The 12,891-nt window shown below is 39.6% G+C and overlaps 1 protein-coding gene across 1 annotated transcript; it reads right to left on the reverse strand.

Annotated features, from left to right (window-relative positions):
- Positions 1 to 1,837: 1,837 nt before the first annotated feature.
- Positions 1,838 to 11,870, reverse strand: LOC103707535 (growth-regulating factor 6). The gene is made up of 4 exons (XM_008792066.5): positions 11,212 to 11,870; positions 10,278 to 10,496; positions 9,543 to 9,879; positions 1,838 to 3,539 (listed from the first exon to the last, which is right to left on the reverse strand). Exons 1-4 carry the CDS (start codon positions 11,624 to 11,626, stop codon positions 2,687 to 2,689), a joined length of 1,824 nt encoding a protein of 607 aa, XP_008790288.4. The 5' UTR covers positions 11,627 to 11,870; the 3' UTR covers positions 1,838 to 2,686.
- Between the last annotated feature and the right edge of the window lie 1,021 nt (positions 11,871 to 12,891).

Consider the following 12,891-nt stretch of genomic DNA (forward strand, 5'->3'; position numbering starts at 1 on the left):
CTCCTTCCTGCTTTCTTTTACTTCATTTTCTTATAGAAAACAGCAGCTGATTTCTTTTTTGAATATAAACTAATATCATCCGAAACAATTCTTAGTAGTGGGGCGCGCGCGCGCGCGGTGGGGGGGGGGGGACTCCATGCTCTTCCAATGAAATCCTTCTAAGTGGTGCGCCATATAGGAGTAGAAAGCAACCCAGTCGGCCGCACTATTCGCCTTCCGATAGACATGGGTAGCCCGAAATGTCACAAGCCCACCTCCAATCTTACATATATCCCACAGGAGCTCCAGACGCATGTGCCTGTCAGCACGCTCCTGAATCACCATGGCTGCATGGCCCTCAAACTAAATACAGATCGCCCCTAGGATCAATATGGTAAAGATATTGCACTCCTAAACAGCTCTCACTCCACACCATTGACTACTTGTTGAAGACGCGCCGCCCCCCGCCGTAATGAGCCTAGACTCATGATCCATAGTCACAAAACCCACCCCACGTCTATCTCCATTGTCAGCAATACTACCATCAAAATTGATCTTGAGGAAGCTACGGGGTGGGAGCTCTCAGAAGACTAGAATAGTTCTGGGCGCTATATTGGCTAAGTGGGAGTCACAGATGCCCCTGGCCGACCCAAGCAACGTTGCAACAGTAGTGCTAATAATCTCCGCTGCATGAAGTAAACTCCGTCCTCTACTATCCCGCGTATATTCAGGTGTCTTAGTCTAACCATATAAACCTTCGACACACCGGTATTATATGGCTTCTTATGACCATTGTAAAGCTCAGTCTCAATGTCTGTCTGGATGGTATAAAAAATAAATTTAAAAATAAACGTGCTGCTGATTGCCCAGATGACAAATCAAAGTCATCATCTGAAACATAAAAATCCTATGCCTACCAAGCATATATCTTTCATCCTTATCCAGCTATTTCCTCAGCAAATAGGATGGTCTAAATTAGCCTAATTCAACTCCTATCCAATCAAACAACGTGGTGATTGAGAAAAAGCCTTTTAACCATGAAATTCTGCTTGATACCGTCACCAACATGGTCCTTCTCCTAGCAGTGTTTGTAGGATGGCAGCATCCGTAGTCGCTCATACGATCTGTGACTAAAAACCATGCGGATGGCGTGTCGTGGCTAAAGATATGGTATATATCCTTTTCTAATAACATCACTGTCAGAATTGCCTGCTTGCAAGATTGCTAAGACTACTTGGAATGCGCCTTTTAGAAACGTAGCTAAACTTTGTACAAGTGAGGAAGAAGGTCAGTCGAGCGCATGGGAAAACTAGGAGGCTACACTGAATTTTAGTATAGAACGTTAGTTCTATACTAACGTTCCACTCACAGTCTATCAGTAATCTCTTGGGGTATGGTTCCTAAAAATTGTTATAATTTTGATTACTATGTCTTTTTTTTTTCCCTAGAAATGACTATTTCCCCATATGTTTTCCATAATTCAGCACTCTACATGGTTGGGAAAGTTCTTGGAATTGGTCCATTGTTAGTGTCTGTGGACAATTTGAAATTTATCATCTCTGCAATTGTTTGCGTTGGAGAGGTTGAATTTCTTATGATTTATTTTCGGTGATGGCTTTCCTGCCATGCCCTTGCCATAATTTAGGTTAAATGGCAATATGATTCGTGCTTCGCCAAATATCTGATATGAGTAATCCTTCCACAATAGTTAAAGTTGCTCCTACAATTGTTATCTAAAATAAAATAAATAAATGGATAACAAATTAGATCCCTCAAAAAAAGTTGCAAAGATAAAAGCAAAATTGATAACTAAAATTCATGCAAGTTCGTACCAGACTGTAATAAATAGCATCCAAGAGAACTAAAAAGATCCACTCCAATTTTATTATAATTTAATGTTTAATCAAAGTGCATCTCCCTAGGACGAATGCTAATAAAAGCACTGGTGCATCATGTTACAACCCATTTCTGGGTTTCTGAATAACCGACGTAAAACTAAACACACGTCCGCACGAATCTTCACATACTCTTCCAGTTTAAGCTCCGACATCTTCATCAGACTAAAAATTCAAATTCATTCAAATCTAATCACAAGCATCACGATCGACCTCCATAAACTCGTGCTACAGTGCCTCATAATTCACATAAGTTATGTATCGAGTACGCTTTAATACATTTATCATAACTAGTCGAAAAGTATTTTTTTAAATTCCTTTGTCCTGTATAGATATTTCAAGATCTTCTTGACAAATAACCGATGTACGACTAAACACATGCCCAAACGGATCCTCACAAATAACCTCGAAGTATAAACAATTTGACGGTGCTGTGACTAATGAGAGATTTCAAGCCCAGTGAACATACCAAATTTAACCTGCACTCATAAACAAAGCTGCAGAAACACAGGCCAGAAGGACACTTTCCAGCACAACAACGACGATTCTTCACACAAACCATCCATAAAGTATGCGGACAGCGGACTGTTGAACAGAGCACAAAGATGAGAGAAAAAAATAAAGAACATAGAGGATAAAATAAACAAACTCAAAACAAAAAGGTTCCATGTTCTTGAGTTGCATACTTAAAACTATAACCTACTTTCCACAACCCAGGTTGCATGCCTTCTTCAGTGCCTTCTCTATGCTGCTCTTTTGAGTAGTTTCTTTTTGATGCTGTCTTCTTGTACTTGTGTCTCGGTCAGAAGACTCTACAGTGAGGGGATGGTTGTTGGGGGATCCACAATGTTTGAGCCGAGGAGATCATTGCACAAGCTGCCAGTGCTATCATGGGCCTTGTGGCTCTCTGCCAGGGGGCTACTCCCAGTGCTGCTCGACACCGAGCCAAAGGTGGTCTTCTGCAGGACACCTGTGGGGGATGACTCGAATGTAGGACTTGAATCCCAGCCATCTGTCAAGAGGTTTAGAGATGATGAGGAGCAGTTCTTGCTTTGGTCCTTTGGAGTGCTGGAGGTGTTGGTCAAGACCTCTCCTAATGGTCCAGCAATGGAGGCCTCCCAGGAGATAGGTATCCAACTTGCCTGTCGTTGGCTCACCTCATTCAGAACACCTCCTACTCCTAGACCCATATGAGTGGGATCAAAATCCTGGGATAACTTAAGGGGTGAAAGTGTAAGCTTTTCCTGGTTAGGAGAAGAGGATGATGATGAGATGTCTGACGAAGCCATGGGGATTGAAATGGAGAGTTGGGTTCGGTCAGATTGCATTTCCTCGACATCAGGCCAGGTGATGGTTGAGCGGGCAGACTGGTTTTTAGGCCAGTCATCAATGAAATGTCGAAGAGGATGGGGTTGGGGTGGTTGCTCATTCAGTTTTGGAGTAGGTATGAAGCTGAACTTCTCTGAGGAGCTTCTTGAAGGATCGAGAACGATTTCAGTGGAAATGTGTCCAAAGCCTGCTTGGGATGAGGCTACATCAAAAGGATCATGCTGCTTAGAGAAGGGAAATAAGGTGTTCACAGGTTTTGGGTTAATAGAATTTAGTGTGGAGAGGCCCTGTGACTCCTGCACATGATCATTTACATTCTCTTTGCTCACTAGCATCCTGCAGAAGATCAATGATGATCAATAAGTAAATTAAAGGGTGATCATGCAATACAACTCAAAGATTCAGTTTTTCAGGAGAATTTAATTACTCATGCAATACAACTCAAAGAGTCAGTTTTTCACTACAATATCATCACTATCTGACAGGTATGTTTCACAAATGTGCTTAGATCCTACATAAAACAAATACATAATATCATTTGGTTCATCGCTCTTGGATTTTACAAAAGGTAACCGAGACGTTCACAATCTTTAAAGACTCGGAAATGTAATAGCATATTATCATTTTTCTCTCAAAAGGAGAACAAGTCAGTGAGGTGATCAAGACTGTGGATAAGTGTATTTCCTTGAAGAAAAAAGAACTCGAACAACCTAAAACAGATTTTATACAATAGTTCAATTTAGTGGGAAAACAAATTCATTTTACATGGCCAAATAGAACGTCTCAAATAGTTGTGGCTTAAATTTCCGGATTGACAAAGGAATCCTTCAAGGACAATCTACTGAAACTAGGATTCCTTTTTTTTTAGTTCTAATCAACAGACACGAATACCTAGAATCCAGCAATAGCCGAAAAAAATTATTTTTAGAAAGCATTATTTATTTTGAGTTAGCGAAGCTACAATGACATAAATACGATAATGGATAGAATATAGAAATTATATAGGTAAAATTATGGCTGTCATATAGAAACATAACATCATTCTAAGTTGAGTACAGGCATGATAGCAATGAGACAGCTTCATGGAAATAGTTAAACTATGATGGCTCGGTCCACTTGATTGGCCAGACCCATATGCAGCCCAGCTAAGCTGGGCCGCGTAGTTGGGCAGCAGAAGACTCCCACCAACATCTCCAGGAAGAAGAGGAAGTCCTAGGCTCGCCAAGACCTTGGGACTCTCTATAAATAGGACCCCCCTCTCCCCAATAGCCCTCCATCGACGAGCACCATGCCTCCACTCTCTTTCTCCCTCTTTCTCCCTATTTTGGCCGATTCCTTTTCACTATGGCTGCCGGACATTGAGACCAGAGAACACCGTTAGAGCTAACGTAAAGCTTCGGCCTTCCTCCCTTTTGCTTTCTCCTGTCCATGGCCCTAAATCACCACTGTCGGCCTTGATTTCACCAGAAATCAACCAAAAAAGAAAAACCCTTGTTTCACCACTTTTTCCTTTTTTTCCAACCACCAGCGTCACTGCCTCTCGTCACCGAACCCCTGGTTGAGTCCCTCAGCCTCCCTACTAACCTTCCAAGCAAATCCATGGCCACCGATGAATGGCCAACACCCAAAACAATGAAAAAGCCTTCGTTTCCCTATTTTATCGACCTTTTTTCTTTGATTTCTCGCCGACCAATCACTACCGCTGACTGTCCACCTCCTCCGACTACCAACCATGCCCTCTGGCACAATTCCCAGCAATCTCGGCCTCTCCTTCTTCTTCTAGGAGAGATGAAGACTCACTCTCTTGTTTTTCTTTGTTCTTCTTTCTTCTCCCTCTCTAGGAAGATCCATGGATCTCAGTGCAAAGTCCCATCTCACTGTCATATGGACCTAAGTTGATCCCCGAGCAGCCTGTCAGACCGATCATCCCCACCCTTGTTGAGCATCTTTGAAACCCACTATTGATGAATCCTATCAAATGATCTTGGCCTTGATCGAGCCGCTTAAATCTGACCCATCCGGGGCCGCCAAATGCCGTTGCCCAGCCAATTATCCCTTTTTTCTTGCTATTTTAATATTATTAAAGTTATCACATCAGAATTAATTCTGCTTTAGTGTTTTAAATAGGTTTAGCAGATTCACCTAGTGAAGTTCAATGGTTTAAGACGGAAGATGTAAGTAAATCTTACAGTTCTTATTAATTTTCAAACTATCACATGTTTTCCATGCATATGATTTGTCATTGATGATTTTCTTAAAACAAAGGACCGACATATGTATTATGAAAATTATGTGTTGTTGCAAAAAGTCGTTTTGTGAATATTTTTAATGAATATATATTGTTTATGAAATATGAATTATCATGCCATTTAGTGTTTTTCCACCTACTGATGTGTATGTTTAAAAAAAAGATATAAATATTTTAAAAACTCTGAGATAGCCATGTATGACCTCTAGAATTAGGAAAGATTGATATCTGTAACTAGTTTCACATGAACACAGGCCATGCCAATGGGTATAAAATTGGCATACAAACATGAATTTTTATCGATTATGAACACAGAGTCTATTAGGATTATAAAGTAACCTTAGCACAAATATCTATGAGCAATGCTTTGAACTATGTTATGACTAAATGGCAAAGAATGATTTATGAATCTATTTGCAATATAAACTTGGAATCATGTTTATGCAATATTGATGATTTATGCATGCATGATTGGCTTTATGACTTGTTTTATTATGTTGTACTATGAAATGCTTTATTTTTGCAATATTATTATTTCCTCTAAATGATGCATTGTTCATATAAAACTAATGCTTAATTCGGTAAAAAAGTGTAAGTTTTCCTTACCGAGATGTGTAGCTCACATTACTCTTTATTTTTTTTCTTTTTTCAAATGAATAGGGTTACTAGGAATGAAAAATGGTCCGGATTTGGAGTTCGTGCTAAGCAAACTTGGCGATTTTGTAGCAGAATTTTAGTTCTTCATTTGACTATAAATTTGTAATTGATGACTTTATAAAATTTTGAGGTTATAAATTTTGGTATTTAAATTTGGATTTAGATGCTCTAAACAAGCACATTACTTTTTATTTTTCTTTTCTTTTTCAGATGAATAGGGTTATTAAGAATGAAAAATAGTCTAGGCTTGGAGTTCATGCTAAGCAAGCTTGGCAATTTTGTAACAGAATTTTAGTTCAATTAATAGTTGATGACTTTATAAATTTTGAGGTTATAAATTTTGGTATTTAAATTTGGATTTAGATGCTCTACACAAACTCTTATTTATTTATTAAATGGATGATGGAGTTGGATCATTTTGTAATATTTTATTTGAGGGGGATTTGTATATAGATTATGATTGTTAGATTAGTGTGATCGTGGGCAGACCTACGGTAGCATGGCTATGTTATATCCCGAATTGGGGCATGACATAAATAGTTGCAATATGCCAATGTTGGTTACAGTGCTAATTGAAAAATTAGCTATGTTAGGACATTGGGAACTGATAAATCATTATATTGCAAACATGAATAAATAGTGTCATAAGCACCCCTTTTCTTTTTCTTCCTTAATTGGCATTATGAATACTATGTTAAAGAAAAAAAATTGTCATCTCGAAAATCATCATAAGGCTTTCTAAATTATCTTAAGCATGTAATGACTCCGAACCATAATCTCTCTAAGCAAATTGAAGCTTACACTAAATTTGGTTTCAGAATCAGCTGAAGTCTGCAAATGATATGATTAAGCTTTCTATAGATCCACCTCAACGGCTCAACCATTTATAGACAACTCCACTGTCTAGGTCACTACGACTAGCAATTGGAAGTATATGTGCTCTTCAAACAGCAGCTTATAACCTTATTTCACTTTCATGATCCTGGCATCTTTATATAGGAAAGGACTATGGCAGTTTCTCTTTCCTCAATTTTCCCTACATTATTATATAGCTGAAAACTATATGTTATCTAATTCTTTTTACAGAACTCTGTTATCCATAATACATAGATTAATTCAATGCATATTTACATTTTTGAAGTGTCTTGCAGATTTTAATTTAGGACACATATACGTAACATCAATCACTTCTACTTCTTCTTTTGAATCTTTAATCTGCAATATCATTGTTAAATGACAGCTTTATACTATAATAGTTATCACATTTAACAACCACCTTTAGCCTTAATCTGGTGTTGCAAGGAGGAATATACGAGTTTTTATGTCAGAACATCAGCCAGCCAAATTTGGCAAGAAGAGACAAAGGGAATTGAGAGTTCTTGCTCAAGCAGTTTTTTTTTCCTCAATACGCTGATGTATATTATCTAGAAAATGAACAATTATCTCATAGTGATAACTCCATATATCAGTCAGTTAAAAATTATATTTTCTTTTCTTCTTTGCGTGCAACTGCCATGTAAACACGGTAACACTGGTTATCACCATAAACAGCAATCTTCTTTGGATTCCTATAAGAAACAACAAGCAGCATAAATACTTGGTCCTCAACTGCTGACCTATTATAATATTTATAGGGATAACAAATATGATTCTCTATACATTTTACAGGATTACTATATCCACAGTGGAGTGGTCAGGTTCTGGATGCAAATGAATGTCAATGTAACACCAGTTATAGCAATAACAACATCATTGCTAAATTCCTAAACAATCAAAGCAAAGTAGTTATGGCATTTTAGCAACCATTTACCTCTATCAGTTCTTAAAGAAATAGCAGGGGAGTAGTAAAGTCACACAACATCAAAATTGCATCAACCTATGGGTCTACTGAAACCAAGTAGTCAATCAACCTTGTCATCTTTCACATAAGCGAAGATCAAATTAGAACAATGCGACTAATGGACAAAAACAACATTATGTTAAACCTTTGATGTATCAAAAACAAACAACTAACTTATAGAATTTAAAACTTCCATTGTGCTAGCTTTTTGAACAATAACAACAGTCAAATACTATTTTCCAAGGAGCTAGAATAGCCATGCTATGGAATAATAGTGTTGGCACTTGACATTTTAGACTCGGATACATGTCAAGTTGCCATTAAAATCGACCGACCAGATAAATGCGTATATCCAAATGTAGCAATAATTCTTCTTTCCTTCTGGGCTGGGCTTTATTGGACCTTCAACGTTTGATACAAAGGCTCCTAGTGTATCTTGGGGCACAGCCATGCAATCTTCAGGAACTAGGCCAATTCAAATCAATTCCTATACACGTCATACACCTTTTGACAGCTCCACACATGCAACAGCTTTTCAACTCCCAGAGTAACTTGACAGGAGACATTCTCTCTCTTAGCCAAGTATCAGCTGGTATACATTAGCATCACTTAAATTCTTAAGGGTTAACGAAATAATCTTTTGGCAGTTTATAACTGCCATTTTAAAGTTTATGATAACGACAATGGACTATCTTCTGCTTCCAAAAAGTAGTAAAGCCAAGCAGTTGCTTAAACATGCTGACTAATTATCTTTTGGAAATTAAGGCTCGAGGATCTACGTGATGGCAATAATTATCATCATCGACGACATTACAAATGCCTGCAATTTTGGAAAGCATCTTTTGCATATTGCCTACAATTTGACTGCTATAACAAATAATAACTTGATTCTTAGAGGAGCATTAAACCCATGCTGTTAAAATATTTGCAGAAGAAGAGGCAAACAAGAGAAAAAGAGAGAGAGAAAAGTAATTTTATTTCTTTGTTCCGTCACATTCGGTACATCTCAGGGGTTATATATACTCGTGTACATACTCTATATAAGAAAAATAATATAGGCTGATATATTATCATACTAACAAAGAAAAATATTACTCATTGATACAATTATTATGTGATCACTAAAATCACTCTAACAAATTCAAGCTACCAAAGAAAAATAATACTGACCGATAAAGGACCACACTAATAAAAAAAAATATTATGGGCTAATACAGGTTGTTTCGTGATCCCTAAAATTACGCTAATACATACAATGAAAAAATTGTATTAACTAACCATCTTTTAGATAGATTTCTCCTTGCATGAAACATTGGCTATAATCATGAACAATCATCGAGCTTCTAACATAAGAAGGAAAATGCATTTGGCAATTCGCAACCATTTGTATATTCTAACAGTTTATTGTGGTTGACATGTGCTGTTATAATGTTTATTAAAATCATTCAATCTAGTCTTCCTCAAGCATTCCAAAAGGTAAAACAGTAAATTGCTTGCAATAGCAAAGGAAATTAGAGGAAACACGAATGCTTTTAGAAGTTAAACAATGCAGCTTGTAAGGAAAACGAAATGGTAGGCATTGATTTGGTTATACCTGTTGAGCGGTGCAGGGCAAGGATCGGCTGCATTTGGCTGCAAGCTTTTCGTCTGCTGCTGTGCTACGGTGAGGCTGCTAGATGATCCACTGCCAGAAACAGCTGAAGCAGATTGTGAAGGAGTGATGATGGGCATCGCTTTAGCGGCATGGCCAGCGTGGCCTTCCACATGCTTTCTTGAACGATGGCGGCCCCGGTTCATGTGTCGTTCGCAGTATTTCTGGTCAGCAACTGCATCCCTCGAGCACCGCCATTTTTTCCCGTCGGTTCGACGGCATCTACCAGGCTCTGGATCAGCATTCCCAGAATATCCCAGATGAAATGGTCCCCATCCCACTGCAATAATCAGAATATATACTAGAGAAATCAGTAACAATATTACTAACAGCAACAAGGCAAAAAAATGCAAACTATCATATTTCAGACACAAAATTGAATCTTTGTATACCCGAATCAACAGGGAATCACGAAGTGAACGACAAAAATGCAGATGCCAGCAAACTCTTTTGGAAGGAAATTAAATCTTTTTTAGAGAAAAAGACTGGAGTAAGAGAAGAAAGGAGGATATATACCATTACTTCTTTACCAGCTAAGGATATTGGATAAACGAATGAAGTTCTAGTTTTAATCAAAAAAAGAAACCTACTTTGAAATATTAAAGGAGCAGATGCCCACAAATCTACTGTTTATACCTACATTCCACCTTTTGTTCTAGGAAAGGGAGAGAGCCTTACGTGCACTGGAACCAAATGATCCAGCTGAGATGGGAGGATACCCAGATGGGCTGAGGCTTCTTCTGATTGAGATAAGCAAGCTGGGTGGTATGGGCACATTTGCATCAATGAACTTGTAGATCAATGCCTGGTGCTCCAGCTCCATCCACTGGGATGGAGTAAAGGGCCCCCTCAACCTTGCCAAAACCCCATTCATGTTTGCATTTGAGCCTGAAACACCTAAAGCAAGAGAAGAAGAGAGATAAGCAAAAGACAAGACAGGATTCAAGCCACAACAAAGGAGACAGAGAAGAGACAATAAAGTAAAGGAAAGATATGGGGAGAAAAACATGAAAAAAAGTTTTGGAACAAAACAACGACAGAGCCCTCAAAGAAGGCCTGGCATAGAGGGTCACAACCCCATGACTTGCCTGCAATATTAAACAAGCACCTCAGATTTGTACCAAAAAAAAAAAAAAAGAAGCATCATCTCAGACGGCATAAATATCTAAAAAAACAAAAATAAAAGAGCCCCTTTGCCTTACTTTTCCTTCAAACAACGACTAACTACAAGAGAAGAGAAGACAAGAAAATCAATAGGTCTTCGTGCATTATTGCATCTGCTCCTCCTTCCCACTAATCTTTATGTCCCCTTTTTCTCTAACCCATCGCCCCAAAATCACATCTTTGAAGACAAGGCCCAACCAAGAGGCCAAAAGAAAGGTAAAGAATCCAACTTTTCTTCTCGACAAGACCCAAAACCAAATAGCAAAAAAAATGCCATGAAAAGATCCCCATCCAATCAATCCTGGAATCAAACAGACCACCCCATAACCACCTCATCCCACGCTTAAAGTTTCCATACCAACCCCAAGACCAGCACCATAAACGCACCCTCCAAAGACCCAGAGATCCAACATTGCCCCAGACGAGCACAGAGGCAGTGTTATCATACCTGCATTCCTGAAATAAGGTGCCGACGAAGATGCTGATGGGTGATGGTAGTAAGGTAAGGTCCCATCACTGCTAAGCACCATGGCATCCGGCTTGGAGGAAGGCGTTGATGAGAAGCTGAGCATTTGCTCCCCCTCAGGGAAGAGGGAGTGGGAGTTGGATCTATAGAGGGAGGCAGCTCCCCTGGTGATGTTCGTCGGTACCGCCATTGCCTCAGTCCTGGCCATCTTGGGGAACCTCCAGTCATTCTCCTCAGAACCTCCAGGCCTCGCATGCTTGAGGAAACTAGAGCCAAAGACCCCCGCTTGCTTGATTTCAGAGTCAGAGAAAGCCAGTGAAGAGGAGAAGAGACTCCCACCCTCGGAAGAGGCGCCCCCCACCAGTCCTTCCATGCCCGCCACCCCACCCAAGTCCATTTCCTCCGCTACCTCGCTCTACTCTGTGGAAGGAGAAGAAAGGGGTGGAGAGGTGTGCTCATGAGAGGTGAAGTGGAGGCAGGGGGAGGAGGAGAAGAGTAGCAGTGAAAGGAGGAGCATTTTTAAGGTGGGTGAGAGGAGAGAGGTTTTGGTTTGGGCTCTAGCTCAGAAAACCAGACTGGTTTTCTTTTACAAGGGGGTATTGAGGCTTGGGAGTAAATAATTGGTGGGGATGGATAGGGGTAGAGAGAGAGAGAGAGAGAGGAGGGGGTTGCATAGAATAATACTAAATGCTCTCTCTCCATTTTGGACAAACTAACCAAGAAAAAAAAATGGCGATTTATTTTGAAAACGCTTGCAGTTTTCGGACACGTACTTTATCTTTTTGTTATGCGAACATGCTGCAACGAAAAACGTGCTAGTTACATGATACGTTACCTCAAATAATTTGATAAGACAAATTAGTTTCAAGTTATACAGTACGAGGCATTGCAAGCTAACAAAAATTAATATTTACGAGCTGATCTTCCATGTTACTTAAGTGTGGGTGCATCTGAGATGCGATTCCAGACCAGTTTGGGTGTATTTCTTGGCTCGGAGAAAAGCTGGAAAGGCTTTTTGTGGGTCTCTTGGAAGCTAGCAGGAGGTATTTAGCTGGAAAGGCTTTTTGAGGGTCTGTTGGAAGCTAGCGGGAGGTATTGATTAGGTGGTTATGCAGAGGTCATAGTTTTCTCCCCTCGGTAGCTTTTTTTTCTTTCTTTCTTTTCTTTTTATTGCTGAGGAGAGCAGCGTTGGGCCACTTGCTATTTACCCCCTTGCAAACTCCCCCTTGCAAACTCCCCTCGTTATTTTTATTTATTTCCATCTCTCTCTCTCTCTCTCTCTCTCTCTCTTCCCCTCATAAATTTATAAAAGTTTGAGTGGGTGTGCACGAACAAAGGTGCGTTGCCACGTGATGGCACACACCAAATCTTAGGCCCTACTAGAGCCTACTCTGTAGCCCCACTTTCTAGTCTCCCCATGAGAGGAGCACATACTTGATCCATTTCTTTCACAGTTTCACCAGCAACGCACATATATCAATGCCCAATTGCGCAAAGAAAAGTCGCACTCTCTCGTCCTCTTGCAAGCCCTCTCGTACCTCCCCCGCATCATGTCCAAATTGACCTTCCCATCCCATGATCTGCCATCCAGCTAAAAACCTTTTTTTTTTTTCAACCTCTTTCTTAATGTTGTGATTTAGATTTATTGGGCAGAAAATTCGC

This window comes from Phoenix dactylifera, chromosome 7 (assembly GCF_051530095.1).
Source record: "Phoenix dactylifera cultivar Ajwa chromosome 7, Ajwa_hap1_PhDact_Kaust_v1.1, whole genome shotgun sequence".
NCBI classification, from domain to species: Eukaryota; Viridiplantae; Streptophyta; class Magnoliopsida; order Arecales; family Arecaceae; genus Phoenix; species Phoenix dactylifera.